Source organism: Bos mutus, chromosome 1, assembly GCF_027580195.1.
Source record: "Bos mutus isolate GX-2022 chromosome 1, NWIPB_WYAK_1.1, whole genome shotgun sequence".
In the NCBI taxonomy this organism is placed as follows: domain Eukaryota; kingdom Metazoa; phylum Chordata; class Mammalia; order Artiodactyla; family Bovidae; genus Bos; species Bos mutus.
Window position 1 is genome coordinate 103,812,398 of NC_091617.1, and position 16,138 is coordinate 103,828,535.

The 16,138-nt window shown below is 39.0% G+C and overlaps 1 protein-coding gene across 1 annotated transcript in view; it reads left to right on the top strand.

The window, feature by feature from the left end:
- The first annotated feature begins 440 nt into the window (after positions 1-440).
- The window catches only part of LOC102266133 (small kinetochore-associated protein), a 127,717-nt gene continuing 112,019 nt past the window's right edge, over positions 441-16,138 (top strand). Inside the window, exon 1 of the mRNA XM_070360910.1 lies at positions 441-640. Coding sequence (XP_070217011.1) covers positions 441-640 — 200 coding nt within the window. The remainder of the gene's footprint in view (positions 641-16,138) is intronic.

A 16,138-nucleotide genomic window follows, 5' to 3' on the forward strand; every position in this document is an offset into this window, starting at 1 on the left:
GTCTCAGCAATAACTCAGGAGCCCAATTGAGAACCCATTGCTTTTCTGGAAAGGCTAAAAGAAGCCCTCTGAAAGTTTACCAATCTGGACTTACAACTCTTAAGAGGGACAGGTGATTTTAAAGGATAAATTCCTGTCCCAATGTGCATCAGATATTAGAATTAAGTTACAACAGCTACAGCAACAGGACCCTGCTACCTCTGTAGATGAGATGGTCCAGACAGCCACCAATACTTTTTATAACAGAGAATAGGAGAAGGAGGCCAATGCCCAGGATAGGGAGAGAAGGAAAGAGACAAGGCATGCTCAGATTCTGGCCGCCCTCCAGAGAAGACCTGTGGCAAACCCCGAGTCCTTGAAGGACAAGGTACGAGACAAATGTCTAATCTGTAGACAGGCATTGCGCCAAAGAGTGTCCAAACCATGACGCGTCTCCTAAAATGGCTTGCGACAAATGCCATCAATTGGGGCGTTGGGCGGCACTCTGCCCTTGGGACCCAGGCTCTTGGGTCCTCAAGGTCAAGTGCCAAGCCTTCCCTCACGATGGTTCAGGAGGACTGAAGCGGCCCACTCCAGCTAGCCCGCCTGTCACAGATAACCATCATGGGGCTGGAGCCAAGGGTGCAACTGGATGTGGCAGGTAGGTCCGAGAATTTCTTGGTTGACACAGGGGCTACCTACTCTGTCTTGATCTCCTACTCTGGAGCCGTCTCCTCCCAAACCCTGTACCATTTTGGGTGCTACAGGAAAAGCAACTGCTAAAGATTCACCCAAGCACTTCTTTGTTGCCAGGATGGACAAATATTTTCGCACCAGTTTCTGGTGGTCCCTGAGTGTCCTACTCCCTTATTGGGAAGAGATATACTCACTAAATTGGGGACCACCCTTGTGATGGGAAGTTTTTCAGCCCCTAGAGCTCTACAGCTCCTGGTTACTACTGAAGAACCCATTACACCTTCTTCAATAGAGAGGAACCAAAAACTATGGGAGGACAAAATTAACCCCCAGGTGTGGGACCAGGGAATTCCTGAACTAGCCCACCAAGCTGAACTGGTCATCATTGTCCTCTGAGATCCCACTCGGTTTCCTAACCGGGAACAATATCCCCTCAAAAGAGAGGCTTAGGAGGGACTATAGCCTTTAATAAATAAATTCCTTGCTTGTGGACTATTGGTCCCCACCAGTTCACCATGTAACACCCCAATCCTCTCAGTAAAGAAAAAGGACAGAACCTCGTGAATGGTTCAAGATCTCTGGATCATAAATAAAGCTGTAGTCCCCCTCCATTCCACAGTACCCAATCCCTACATAATCTTGGGAGAAATACCACCCAGTGTCAAGTGGTTTACAGTCTTGGATCTCAAAGATGCATTTTTCTTTGCATACCACTGGCTAAAGAATCCCAATATCTTTTTGAGTGGGAGGCCCCAGGAGAAAAACACCAACAGATGACTTAGACAGTATTACTTCAGGGGTTCAGAGATAGCCCTCACCTGTTTGGACAGGCCCTTAGCCGGGATCTCCTAGATCTGGATCTGGGACCTAATGGGAAAATATTACAATACATAGATGACCTACTAATCTGCTCTCCAGATGGGAAAATGCCCAAAAACATGCAATTCAGGTTCTAAACGTTTTGGCAGAAAGGGGATACAAAGTCTCCCATGCTAAGGACAGATGGTCGAGACAAAAGTCACTTACCTGGGAGTTCAGATTACACAGGGGTCTAGGAGGCTGTCCTCTGATCGGGTACAAGGAATCCTCCAGTTGCCCTCCCCCACAACTCAAAAACAATTGCGAGTTTTCCTGGGGCTAACTGGGTATTGTAGAATCTGGATACCCAACTATGGTCTAATTGTCCAGCCCTTGTATGAAAGCTTAAAGGGATGAAATGATTCAATCCCACTGATGTGGGGAACTCCTCAAAAGAAGGCAAAAGCTACATTAAAACAAGCCTTAACTCAGGCACCTGCCTTGAGGTTGCCAAACTCAGAAAAAGCATTCCAACTTTATGTCCATGAAAGAGAGGGAGTAACCTTGGGAGTGTTAACTCAAAGGTTGGGATCTGAGCCCCAGCCTGTAGCTTACTTATCCAAGAGACTCGATCCAACCACTCGAGGCTGCCCCCATGCCCGCCCACCCCCCCCCCCCACCCGCCGCCTTCGAAATCTTGCAGCTATTGCAATCATGATAGAAAATGTTTTAAAGCTCTCCTTTGGAGGCAAACTAACTATTTTTACCACCCACCAAGTAAAACAACTTCTAAATTGGAGAGGCTATTTATGGATGTCTGATCAAAGAATCCTCAGATATCAAGTAATGCTGATGGAAAATCCAGGCCTCACTATATCCCCTTGTGAGGTTCTTAACCCAGCCACCCTGCCTACCCCTGAAGGCTCTCCCTCCTTTTTGCTTTTGTCTAGAAACCTTGGACCACTGGACAAAACCCCAAGAGGGATTGTCAGAAGATCCTCTGACCAATCCTGAGGAGATCTGGAACATTGATGGAAGCAGCTTTGTCTTAGATGGAAAAAGAAGAGCTGGATATGCAGTAGTCTCTGATTTTGAGGTCATAGAGGCTAAGCCTCTGCCACTAAGTACTTCAGCCCAATTAGCTGAGCTCATATCCCTGATTCGAGCTTTAGAGCTGGGAAAAGGAAAAAGAATAGCCATTTACACTGACTCCAAGTATGCCTTTCTGGTGCTACATGCACATGCTGCTATTTGGAAAGAAAGGGGCCACTTGACCACCCGAGGGTCCCCAATCAAATATGGTGATCAAATTCTTAGACTCTTGGAGGCTGTCCATCTGCCCACGGAGGTTTTAGTCTCCCACTGTAAAGGACATCAAAAAGGGAGCATGGAAGTGGCACGAGGGAACCAAGCAGCTGATCAGACATAAGAAAGCAGCATTACAGAACCATGACCTAATAGGGGTTGCCACCTTAGTTCCACAGACTAATTTGCCAGAAACTCCTTCATATACTGAAGGTGAGAAGCTAAGAGTGAGGGCTTTCAAGAAGATCATATGGGGTGGTTCCAAAAGAAGGGACTCCTTTTTCTGCCTGGGAATCTCCAATGGAAGTTGGTTAACTCCTTACATGCCACCACTAATTTAGGGGGAAAAGCCCTCCAAAAATTACTAGAAAGGTCATTCAGAGGAACAGGTTTCCAAACAACTATAAGACAAGTAGTGTCCTCTTGTCCCACTTGCCAATTAAACAACCCCCAATGAGCTCGAAAACCCCAGCTGGCCCAGCCCGTCCAACGATGTGGGACCTATCCAGGAGAGGACTGGCAGATGGACTTCACCCAGATGCCAGTTTCTCAAGGGTGTAAATACCTATTAGTCATGATAGATACATTCACAGGATAGATTTAAGGGTTTCCCACCCAGACTGAGAAGCCTAAGGAGGTGGTTAAAAAAAAACTACTCCATGAAATCCTTCCAAAGTTTGGTCTGCCCAGGTCATTACAAAGTGACAATGGAACATCATTTACTTCTAAGGTCACCAAGAGGTCTCTAAAGCATTGGGCATTACTTACTATCTCCATTGTGCCTGGAGCCATCTTCAGGAAAAGTAGAAAGAGCCAACCAATTCTTAAAATCAGCGATAAAAAAGATAACCCAGGAGACCTCCATGGGATAGAAGGAGGCTTTACCAATAGGTCTCCTCTGCACCCATATTGTCCCTAAGGAACAGGTTGGTCTTAGCCCTTACGAGATGCTATATGGGAGACCTTTTGTTTATGTCAATGACTTCTTCCTAGATCCAGAGGTTCAGACCCTCCAGTCTTATACCATGGCCATTGGGCAATTCCAACAGGATATACACTTGTGGGGTATGAACCAGGACCCAAAAGATTCTAAGGAGTCACCACTATATGCTCCAGGGGCTCAAGGCCTAATTAAAGTCTGGAAAGATGGGTCCCCAAAGGCTCAACTCCAGCCCACATGGAAGGGCCCCTACCCTGTAATACTTTCTGCCCCCACAGCAGTCAAGGTACCAGGACATGACTCCTGGATTCACTACTCATGAGTCAAGCAGTGGAAGAAAACACAAGAGGACACTCAATACACCTATCAACAAGCTACAATATGCAGTGCCAGTTCAACAAAGGTATAAAACTACAGCTGACCACGGAAAATATCACTCACCCTTACATGGACACCACTATAAGGACTCTGAGGCTTGAGACTAGCAAGAAGGGGAGGCCCAATACCCTTCGCCAACCCAGTTCAGCAAGAAGTAGCCAGAAAGACCTCAACACCCCTATTCCCAAATAATTGGGCCTCCCATCTCTTGAGAGGGGAACCATTCTCAAAGAAAAGATGAGAGTGAAGGAGTGCATCAGCACGGGTGGGGGGGTGGGGACGGGCCGGGGGGTAAAGAGAGAGAGAGAGAAAGAGCGTATGCACGTGGGAGAGAGAGAGAGCGAGAGAGCACTTGGTTCCACGTTTTACATGTTTTATTCCCCCTGGGCCTGCCCTGTGCAAATTGGGCTCAGCCAGGAGTGCTGTTTTACCTGAAGTCCTCACTCTGGTCCTCGGACCTTTCTTTGACCTTCCTTTGTTCTATTTTCATGGGCTTTTCTCTTCCTTGTCTTTTAGCCACCACCATTTTGGACTCCTTTTTCCTATTCTAACTACTTAACAGTTCCAAGATAACCAGGGTCCCAGAAAGTATCCCCAAATCACAGAGAATGTGTAGTAACTTGAGTGGCTTTACCTACCCTCTGTTCCTGGAGCACCTATGCTCTTGATTACCAATGGCAGAGATGCAAGAGACATAGGTTCAGTCCCTGGATTGGGAAGACCCCCTGGCATAGGAAATGCCAATTCACTCTAGTATTCTTGTCTGGAAAATTCCATGGACAGAGGAGCCTGGCGGGCTACAGTCCATGGTGTAAAAGAGTTGGATATGACTTAGCAACTGAGCACACATACACATATCTACCCTATGATAAACCACTCCCTGCCCAATGCCACATTCTACCCATCAGAGTATTTCTGAGATTACTCTTTATCAGTCAGTTGCCAGACACTAAATCCATTAGATCTTAGCCATGATCCAAAATACAAACTTCCCCAGTCATTTATCTTCTCCTGAAAGTTTATCTTCAAATAATCTATAGTTTCTTCTCCCCAACCTAATCTCATTTCTTCTAAATCTTTAATGTGCTCCCTAAAATGTTTGTCTCCTTGTAAGAAAAATGCTTTTTATTTGTTTTTTATAATTAAAAATATAAAATCCTGCCTTGACTATTTAACTGAGAATACCCCTTCACCTTCTTGCTGTAACTGGATCCTGGTCCCTTCCTAGGGCCACTGATTTTCCCAGGGCTTCCCAGAGTGGAGACATTCATACCACTTGACTCAGATTTCAAAGAAAGGGTCAGTGTTCTACTTTTCCTGAGTGCTTTTTCCAGACTCTTCCGACATAACACTTATATTAAAATCTTCCTCCACTGACAATGAGGACAGCCTGAACTCCACTTCCTCACTGTCACTAGTGACCTCTTAATCATTCCTTCTCTTTCAGAGAACTTTCAGCTCTAGCTCGTGACATTTCTACTACAGCTCTATTACTCATTCAGAGATGACTCAAACAATGGCCTACTTCCTTAGCTTCTTAAATTTCTCAATTTATGACCCTGTGATTTCCTCTGTTCCCTTTTATCCACCCAATCTCTTGATCACACTAAAGCACTTCAGCTAAGTCTAAATTATTCCATTTCTGAAAAGTTATATTAAGAGCTACCTCTTTTCAAAAATTGTCTGCTGTTTATTTTTTGGTCACTCTTATAGTCACCCCAAAAGACCTGCTCTTCAACCTCACAGGGATCCCAGGTTTTCAGTCCCTCCATGTTCTCTTAGACTCTCAGAACCTTCCAAACTCCATCTAGTCTAATCAATTTCATGGTATGTTATTTCAAGCCAGCTGTTCCTTTCTTTGACACAGCTACCCAGTAAAATCCAGTTTTTAATTACTCATTTAAAACTGAAAAATGATCATTCTTTTGACCTATGCTTGGGTTGTGCAGCAATTATTATAAGGAAAAATAATTGCAGTGCTACAGATCAACATCCTGTAAGGTCATTGACAAGTTTAGCCAAATTCTTTAAACCAGGATAAAGAAACTCAGGATGCACAACTGCATTTCTGAGTGTAAGAAGCAAGACTTTCCAAGGAATAGTAATGACAAAAAAAAATCAAAAATTTAAACAAAGAACTGGTTTTAAGGTAAGTCTTCAAACTTCATATAGTTTAACTTTGATCTTTTTGAGAAGTCTTCTGTTTTCTTAATAGCCTTTCATCTCACTTACAAAAGAAATGTCTATCACTCAATGAATTCGATCATACCATTCTCTTTCCATGAGAATATTTTCCAGGCTCTGAAAAAAGGGGAACTCTCTTTAATGACTGACTACAATGCTATAAACATTTTCTATGTTCTTTCTTGTCTTCAGTAACTTTTCTTATGGTTTAACATGCAAAAGGGGCATTTTGGTCTGCTTTGGTAAGTTTGGAGTACATATATATGATAGTGGGTGGTGTAATACAATTTTTATTTTAAAATATTTCCTTTTCCTTCTTCAGACACTTTTCAATAAATACTATAAGGAAGTATTTATTGGCCCTGTCTTCCTCCAGACAATTTTTAATAAGTATTCTTGAGGGAGAATTCCTATAAATGTAATGAGAGTATCGATGAGAAACTCTGAATGCTAAAAATGTTTGTCCCCAATCCCTATATTTTAATACAATAAATTATTTTCAGATATTCTTAATTCTCACTTCTAAAACAACTCAATATCTAGAAGGAAACAACATCTAAACAGCCTAAGTATGGATTGGTGATGTAGATTCTTTAACAGTAACTGTTACCAAAAGAATATGTTTCCAAAAATACTGAATTTTTCAAAACACATTAAACCTTAAGGAAAAAATTACTATATAACTTTTTGCATATTAAATGTAGCTGAGACTTATTTTATCAAATCATATTATATGGAATAAATATTCCAATTATAGCCAATCCTCATCCTACTTCAACTAGTGAAATGGTTTTTACCTTCAGCAACAAATGTATAAATATGTGTGTGTATGTACACTAACTGCTGAACTAATTTATTTTTAGTTATATACACTGCTCACATATTAAAAAGGCTTGAAAATGAAGTCCCATGAAATTGTTATTTTGACTTTTTATATTTATAATTTAGTCTTGATTAATTATTCTCAAGAACTAAAAATCAAATATAGATAGGTATGTGTGCATATACATACACGCACAACATCACACATACATCTTTGCCAAAAGAATCCTATGACCTTTTGTTAATCTTTATTTGTATATTTGTAATTTTTACTATATTATGTTATGTTACATTGTTATTTTACTGAAGCAAATGAATGAGAAGTAACACTTATACTGATACCTAACTTGTCATCAAATCTCAGTTAAAATAACTAATTTAATTAAACATTTGAATTGATTGGTTTTAGTTTTATATTTTGCAAGATAGTCTATAATGTATTCATTATTGTTTTTTATACTAATCCTAAGAATGTTTATTAATATATCTACTTCAATTGAAAGTACAATTTCCAGAAATTGAGAAAGGATTTGTTAGTCAGAACATAAGCAAAATTTGTCAACTACTATTCCATAATACACAGACATCAGAGGAAAAATCTCTGAGATTCTTTCTATGCAAAGTACTTGGAGGAGTGTAAACCTATTTTTTTTAGCTATCCAAGCTACTTATATAACCAATTAACTGAACTCAGGCTTTCCACTTGGTACTGAATCACGTGTTGAGAATTAACATGTCAATGAATCTCTAAAACGTGTTAGAGAATAAGATTCCTCCAACAAGTTTCCTAGAAGAGAAGAAAAACAGAACTGGAAAAAAGAGTTAAATTCTAATGAAGTTAAAATAAATCAGATAGGGACTATGGTAATTCAGGAAACAGCTGCAAGTTTATTTATGTAATGTATTGATTTGTAAGCTATTCGATTTTCTCTAATCATTTTTGTTACAATAATTTATATATTATTTTAGAAAGGTTTTATGTTTTGGACTATATTAAGGAAAAACAAGAAAAAAGATTTGATTATATTTAACAAATGGGGCATAGGCCTGGTCATGGTGCCAAGCCAAACAGGATGAAAACCAGATTTTGATTTTTTGGACTGTCAACTCCAGAGATTCTTTCAATGAAACTTTTTCCAGGGAGTAAGTTGAATGCATATTGTGATTTGGTTTGGAAAAAATGGAGACATTTCTTTTTAGTTTCCATTTGATGGATAAGACATTTAAGGTATAAAATCCATATCCAGTGTTAAATATTTAGTAATTCTATTGAGTTTAAATAGTGCTCCCTCCAAAAACAATAATCCATGTACACATGGAACCAATGAATATGGTCTTATTTTTAAAAAGACTTCTCAGATATGATCAAATTAAGATGAGGCTATATTGAATAAGAGCATTGTGTGTGTATGTGTTCAGTTGCTCAGTCATGTTCAATTCTTTTGTGATCCCATGGACTGTAGCCTGCCAGGCTTATTTGTCCCTGGGATTTCCCAGGTGAGAATATTGGACAGGGTTTTCACTTCCTCTTCTAGGAGAATTTTCCCAACCCAGGGATCAAATCCCCATCTCTCACGTTGGCAGGCAGATCCTTTACCACTGCGGTTGCCTAATTCAATAATTGCTATTCCTATAAGAAAAAGGAAATTTTGAAACAGACATACACAGAGTGAAGGTGATGTGAAGATGTACAGGGAGACCATGAAGTGAAGATGAAGGCAGAGACTACAATGATACATCTACCAGTGAAGAAACTTGGACAGCTGCTCTCAACCATCACAATCTAGGAAGTATCCTTCCCTAGAACTTTCAGAGACAGTGTGTCCCTGCCTTTACTTTCATTGCAAATGACCAGCCTCCAGAAATGGGGGCCAAGAAATTCCTCTATTTTTAAGCTATCCAGTTTGTAGTTCTTTGCTACAGCAACCTTAGGAAACTAATACAATAACCAGATATGTGTATTCTCAGTTTCTCAGTTGTGTCTGACTCTTTGTGGTTCCATGGACTGTAGTCTGCCAGTTCCTCTGTCCATGGGATTTCCCAGGCAAGAATATTGAAGCAGTTTGCCATTTCCTGCTTCAGGGGATCCTCCTGGCCCAGGGATCAAACCTGTGTCTCCTGCACTGGCAGGTGGACTCTTTGCCACTAGCGCTACCCAGAAACCAAATACACAGTCATGTCTTTTGGTAAATACAAGGATTTGGTCTCCAACGTCCCTTTACACACCAAAATTAGTGGATGCTCAAGTCCTTTCTATTAAATAATGTATCTTGTTTACTTAAAATACCTAACATAATGTAAAAGCTATGTAAATAGTTGCCTTTGTGCAGCAAGGCAAATTCAAGGTTAGCTTTTGGGAAATTCCTGGATTTTTTTTCTGAATATTTTTGACTGAAGGTTGGTTGAGTCTTGCAGATGTGGATGCTATAGATACAGAAGGCCAACTCAATACATTTACATTCATGATTTTTCCAATGGAATATGTTACTTCCTAAATTTTGGACTTTTGAAAAATGTCATAATTTAATATGGTGCTCTCCTTATCTTTAATAACTTTATAAAAATAATAGACCAGTTGGAAAGCAAGTTTGCAACACATCTCAGGTGGTATTGAAGGCAGGAGGACAAGGGGACAACAGAGGATGAGATGGTTGCATGGCATCACCGACTCCATGGACATGAGTTTGAGCAAGCACCTGGAGTTGATGATGCACAGGAAGGCTTGGCGTGCTGCAGTGCATGTTGTCGCAAAGAGTCCAACACAACTGAGGGACTGAACTGAAATGATTGAACTACGTACTCAGGTGGTATAATCTGAAGTGTTAGCCTGTTGAGCATAGGGCAAGAAAAGGAGAACAGAGATTATGCATCTGAGGACCAAGGGACAAGGCCATAATAACACAGAATCTGTTTAATAGTGTCAGCATAGAAGTTGAGCTCAATGCAAGTTAGTTACACTTTCCTCTTCTTTTCCATAAATGGCAGACCATTTTTATAAATAGATGAACCATATATAATAGTTTGATAAACTTTAGCTGTATTTTCCAGATAAAGTTAAGCCTTTTAAAGCTTTGTAGTAACACATTGCATTCACAGCATGTAAATTAATATCAATTATGTCTTCATTCTTTTTCACTTAATTCGTTTTAAAAGTCAACTATTGGCTTTTAAGGTCATGCATTTAATACTATAATTTAAGTATTTCATGGGGTTTACTTGTTTTCAATTTCAAAACATTTTAGCTATTAGAAAAAAAAAAGCATAAAATTATAGATTTCAATGTGTTTTAACCAAAGCCTCATGAACCAAACATATTGAAAGATGAGAATCTCCTTATATAATTTCTGGATTAGTTATGATACAAGTGGGAAAATAAAACGAACATAACAAGCACAAATAAGAAAAATGAAGACTGATCATTATGAGAGAGGGGTACACATCCAGTTGAAAGGGGCCTCACAACTCATTTCCAGCTGAATGTGGCCCTATTAGAATATGATTCCAGGTATTCATAAGTTCTAATCATTTTTTTCAAGTAATCACTAGAATTCAAATATTTATGTAAATGTAACCAGTTTTATCATATTATAAAATAACAAATGCTTAGTCTCAGAAATTTCAAAATGCAGGAACTGTGACTTTTTTTGCATATGAATTTTAAATGTGACTTGAGAGAAGACTCATATCATATATATATATGTGTGTGTGTGTGTGTGTGTGTGTGTGTGTGTGTCTTTGTTACAAAACAAGTCCTTTATGTCCTGTGATGTATTGCACCAAAGTTAAAACTAAAAATTTCAATTCATTTGGACCTGTATTTTTGATCGACTTCTCTTTTTTGATACAAGATAAAATTTTCAAGTTCAAAATTTAGATAATCATACATATATTGGAAGATTACGAAATATTATGAAGAGTATTAAAGAAGACTTCTTGTACTAGTAACATTTCACTACCTTATCACTTAGTATCAATCTTACAATCTAGACTTGTGAACCAAAAGAAAGCACTTAGCATGTTTAAAATTTTCCTCTATGTCTGACTCATACATACTGAAGGAAACACGCTAAGACAGGATGTGTTCCTTTACTTGTGCTGGAGCCACATGTACAGTGAGATGGACTATGGTATAATTTGATATGATTTCATCAGTGCTGTCACTGGATTTGTTCTTTGGTTGGAAATAGAACATGAAGTGTACTTTCAATGTTGTCATCCTTGATGGTACCACTGGATAGAATGATCTACCTAGAAAGTGTTCAAAATGCTTACCAGTAGTATTATAAAACTCTACAGGTGATCAGAACACTAGTCCACATTTCTGCTTATATTGTGGTTACTCAATGCTTTAGTTGTTACTAACACCTCTTTGTCAGTTATTACTATGTAATAACTTGCCCCTCAGTCAGCTCTATTGTATTAAAACAGGACACATATCCCAAGGGAGATTCTTTCCAAACAAAACACTGAGGGAAAAAAATAATACGATGTTTTTGTTGCTTTCATTTGAAAGTTATTTTTCCTCATTTTGTAGTGGAAAGTGGTGTTACACTTCCTGTTACTCACTTAGAAAATGTATTTCTCCACTTTGTTTTGGCTATGAATAATTTGGCCAACTGTTCTGTCTGGATCAGGTAAGAATTCCCCCAAAATACTAGTCCACTTAGCTAAAAATCTTCTCAATTAACATGTGAATACTGATAACAGACATGAGACTCAATAGGCCGAAAACCAACTGGACCACATTATACAGCCAAAAACCAACTGGACACTCAGTCATGTCCAACTCTTTGTGACCTCATGGACTGTAGCCCATTGGGCTCCTCTCTCTTTGGGATTCTCCAGGTAAGAATACTGGAGTGGGTTGCCATTCCCTTCTCCAGGGGATCTTCCCAATCCAGAGATGGAACTTGAGTCTCCTGCATTGTAGACAGATTGTTTACTGCCTGAGCCAGGGGAGCTCTCATATTATACAGAGAAACTTTCAAATATTTTATGATAACAATAAAAATTGAGATACTGTCTCTATTTTGGGTAGAGATAGCATAGATGATGAACACAGTACTAAATTAAGAGCCTAAGAGGCTGATTCAAGTTCAGAGAATATCACTAAAGACTGTTTTGACTTTGGGCTTAACTACTCTGAGACTTCACTGTTAAATTCTCTATGTTATAAAATTAAATCTGTACTGCTTAGACCACAGGCTTATGGAAAAATATGTGCAAGTAAGACAAAAGAGGTGAAGAAATTTTATAACAATAAGATGCTATCTAAACATAGTGAATCACTACTATTGAACAGTAGTCTTATTTCTCCTCATCCAAGCTCTCCTAATTGTGGCTCTTCTGGATACAATTATGTTTCTAGAGGTCTCATTTCACAGGCTGAATTCTCAAGAACTGAACCTGAACTTAGAAGCCAACAATAAACTCTAAAGCAGAGGTTGAAGATACCTTGAAATCTGTATTTTGGGCAAAGACAGACACTGAAGAAGTAGCTGATTCATATTAAGCAGAACTAGAAACCAGAACTTCTATAAGAAGCATGAAGGATGAGTACAACATCTTCAGAAGTCAGAATTTCAGGATTTTCTAAAACCTATGATTTTAGCAGGAGGAAATATTTGTGGGATACTTTCAGTGGGGACATTGAGAAGCTGGGAACAACTGGACATACTCCAGTGTAAGATAAGAATAAGATTCTGGACAGAATTTGGCTTTCATGTCCCAACTTAACTTCTACAACATTCCAACATAATGAATTTAGGTCTACCGTTGATTGGTCCATTTAGAAACAAGTATAACTTTTGTTAGCCGGTATCAATTTTCATCTAATAAACTGCCATTTGGATTTATGATTCTGTCAATTCTAACCAATGATAAATGAGAGGAAAGCATCAGAAGCAGAGTTAATATTTTAAAGTCTTTATATTAATTTGTAATGTAATGGTATTGAAATAAAACACTGTGGTCCTTGTTATTTATTATTTTTCAATTCCATCTTCCACTTAACTGCACCCTAAAGTGAGCTGTGTGCACAGATAGAAAATAGAGTCTTAAATATATATATGTAAGAGGTCTTAAAATATTATTCATGTTTATTTAAATAAATGTTTTGTTAAATGAAACAAAAGAAAAACAATAGAATGTTTTGACCCATTCAGGCCATAATGTTGAATTTACTTAAAAATATAGTTTTAAACAGAATGGTTACTTTTTGAAATAATTGACATAACTTCTAAAAATTATGAAGCATTAAAAATAAATGCATATTTATACTAAAGAAATCGCAAGGAAAAAAAAAAAAAAGACAATTCGTTGCAGCCATAGGTTATACTGAAATTATTCTCAGTCCAAATTCTGCTAGGCTTTCAAGTTTCTTTCTTAGGGAGATTACATTCTTAAATTTCTTTTTTCATAAATGTTGATATACCATGGAGAACTCTGATTCTCATAGATTAAGATTTGGATTTTTTACACACAGTTATCCATTTGCCGGAGAAGGCAATGGCACCCCACTCCAGTACTCTTGCCTGGCAAATCCCATGGAAGGAGGAGCCTGGTAGGCTGCAGTCCATGGGGTCGCTAAGAGTGGGACACGACTGAGTGACTTCACTTTCACTTTACACTTTCATGCACTGGAGAAGGAAATGGCAATCCACTCCAGTGTTCTTGCCTGGAGAATCCCAGGGACAGCAGAGCCTGGTGGGCTGCCGTCTATGGGGTTGCACAGAGTCAGACACGACTGAAGCGACTTAGCATCCATTTGCCACTACATCACAAATTGAACAATTTATCTTTTTCACAAGATGAATTGTTTATTCTACTTTCATTACAAGATATATAGTCCCTAAATATAGTAAATCTATTTTTACTTCATCCTTCCTACTTATTATTCTTACATTAGAGAAGGAAATGGCAACCCACTCCAGTAATCTTGCCTAGAGAATTACGTGGACAGAGGAGCCTGGTGGGCTGCTGTCCATGGGGTCGCACATGCATTGGAGAAGGAAACAGCAACCCACTCCAGTGTTCTTGCCTTGAGAATCCCAGGGACAGAGGGGCCTTGTGGGCTGCCGTCTTTGGATTGCACAGAGTCGGACAGGACTGAAGCGACTTAGCAGCAGCAGCAACAGTACTATAATTTTGAAAACTACCATAGAGCTCATCTGGCATCTAGACCAAAGCTATCCAAGAGAAATAATATCTGACCTACATATGTACTTTTAAATGTTCTAATAGCCTCATAAAAAAGGGTTAAAAGGAGCTCAGTTCAGTTCAGTTCAGTCGCTCAGTCGTGTCCGACTCTTTGTGACCCCATGAATCACAGCATGCCAGGCCTCTCTGTCCATCACCAACTGCCGGAATTCACTCAAACTCATGTCCATCGAGTCGATGATGCCCTCCAGCCATCTCCTCCTCTGTCGTCCCCTTCTCCTCCTGCCCCCAATCCCTCCCAGCATCAGGGTCTTTTCCAATGATTCAACTCTTCGCATGAGGTGGCCAAAGGACTGGAGTTTCAGCTTTAGCATCAGTCCTTCCAATGAACACTCAGGACTGATCTCCCTTAGGATGGACTGGTTGGACCTTCTTGCAGTCCAAGGGACTTTCAAGAGTCTTCTCCAACAGCACAGTTCAAAAGCATCAATTATTGGGAGCTCAGCTTTCTTCACAGTCCAACTCTCACATCCATACACGACCACTGGAAAAACCATAGCCTTGACTAGACGGACCTTTGTTGGCAAAGTAATATCTCTTCTTTTTAATATGCTATCTAGGTTGGTCATAACTCACCTTCCAAGGAGTAAGCATTTTTTAAAAGGAGCTAGTGACATTAATTTTGGTTATATATTTCATTTAACTCAGTATATTCAAAATGTTTTCGCCTGTAATTAATTACATTTCAAAATGTAATCAAATACAAAAATAATCATTAGTGAAATAAATATTCAAGATCTAGCATGTATTTTACACTTAAAACAGATCTTAATTCAGAGGAGCCCCCATTCTAGTGTTCGAGAGCCATATGTGACTAGTGGCTACTTTTCTGGACAGTGCAAATATAGACAAGTAAATCCAAAAGAAGAACCAGTAACAGTCTTGAAATAAGATTATCTTTCTGAAAGATATTATAAAGAGCCATGCAATAGAAGCATTTATGAGATTTTTGGTATCAGAACGGCATTCAAGACTTATTTGGGGAAATAACTTTGAATAGAGTCAAATATATAACCCTACTAGCTAACAACTCAATCATCTCCTAATATAGCTACTTTTATTTTTTTAAGCTTAATTCTTCTCAAATCAAGCCCAAAAGCATGTAACAAATTTCACAGTTATCTCAATTTGTAATTATCTAGAAAGTTTTATAAATATTGTTTAATAAAAAGGTAAATTGCAATTCTATATTCACTAGAGTGTCAGCCTTGAAATGCATTTTACTCATTATAGATTTTATTCATCATCATAGGAATCTTTGGCAGATTGATGTGATTAATTTTTTTCCTAAACGATTTCCTCCTTGTCTGCCATGTCAGTCATTCCCACAAGCCTCCTAACCCCCAATCCTTACCCAAATCAATTCAGTCTGCACAGGGAGTAATCCTTCTAAAATGTAGTCTCACCAAGTTACTCTTCTGCTTAAAATCCTCCAAAGAAATCTTGCTCACTCATGGTCAAAAATACATAACCCTTTCTGTGGTCTACATGAGCCAACAGAGATGACCCCATTCTTAGACCTTATCTTCTATCATTCCCTTGACTTCTTGTCACTCTGTTGGGACACACTGGCATTATCACTGTTTCTGAAACAGCTCTTCATGTCTCCTTCTAGGTAAATGTGCTACCATAGATAATTACATGACTGTCCCTCAACTCCTTCAGGTCTTTTCTTTCTGACCATATTATGGAAAACTGCAGTGTCATCTCCCATCACCACTCATCCTTATTCTCTATTTTATTTTTCCTCATATACTTATTTTGTAGCCACACATTCCGGGAAACAAACTCACTCAGAAGGACAATGCGGATGGTGGA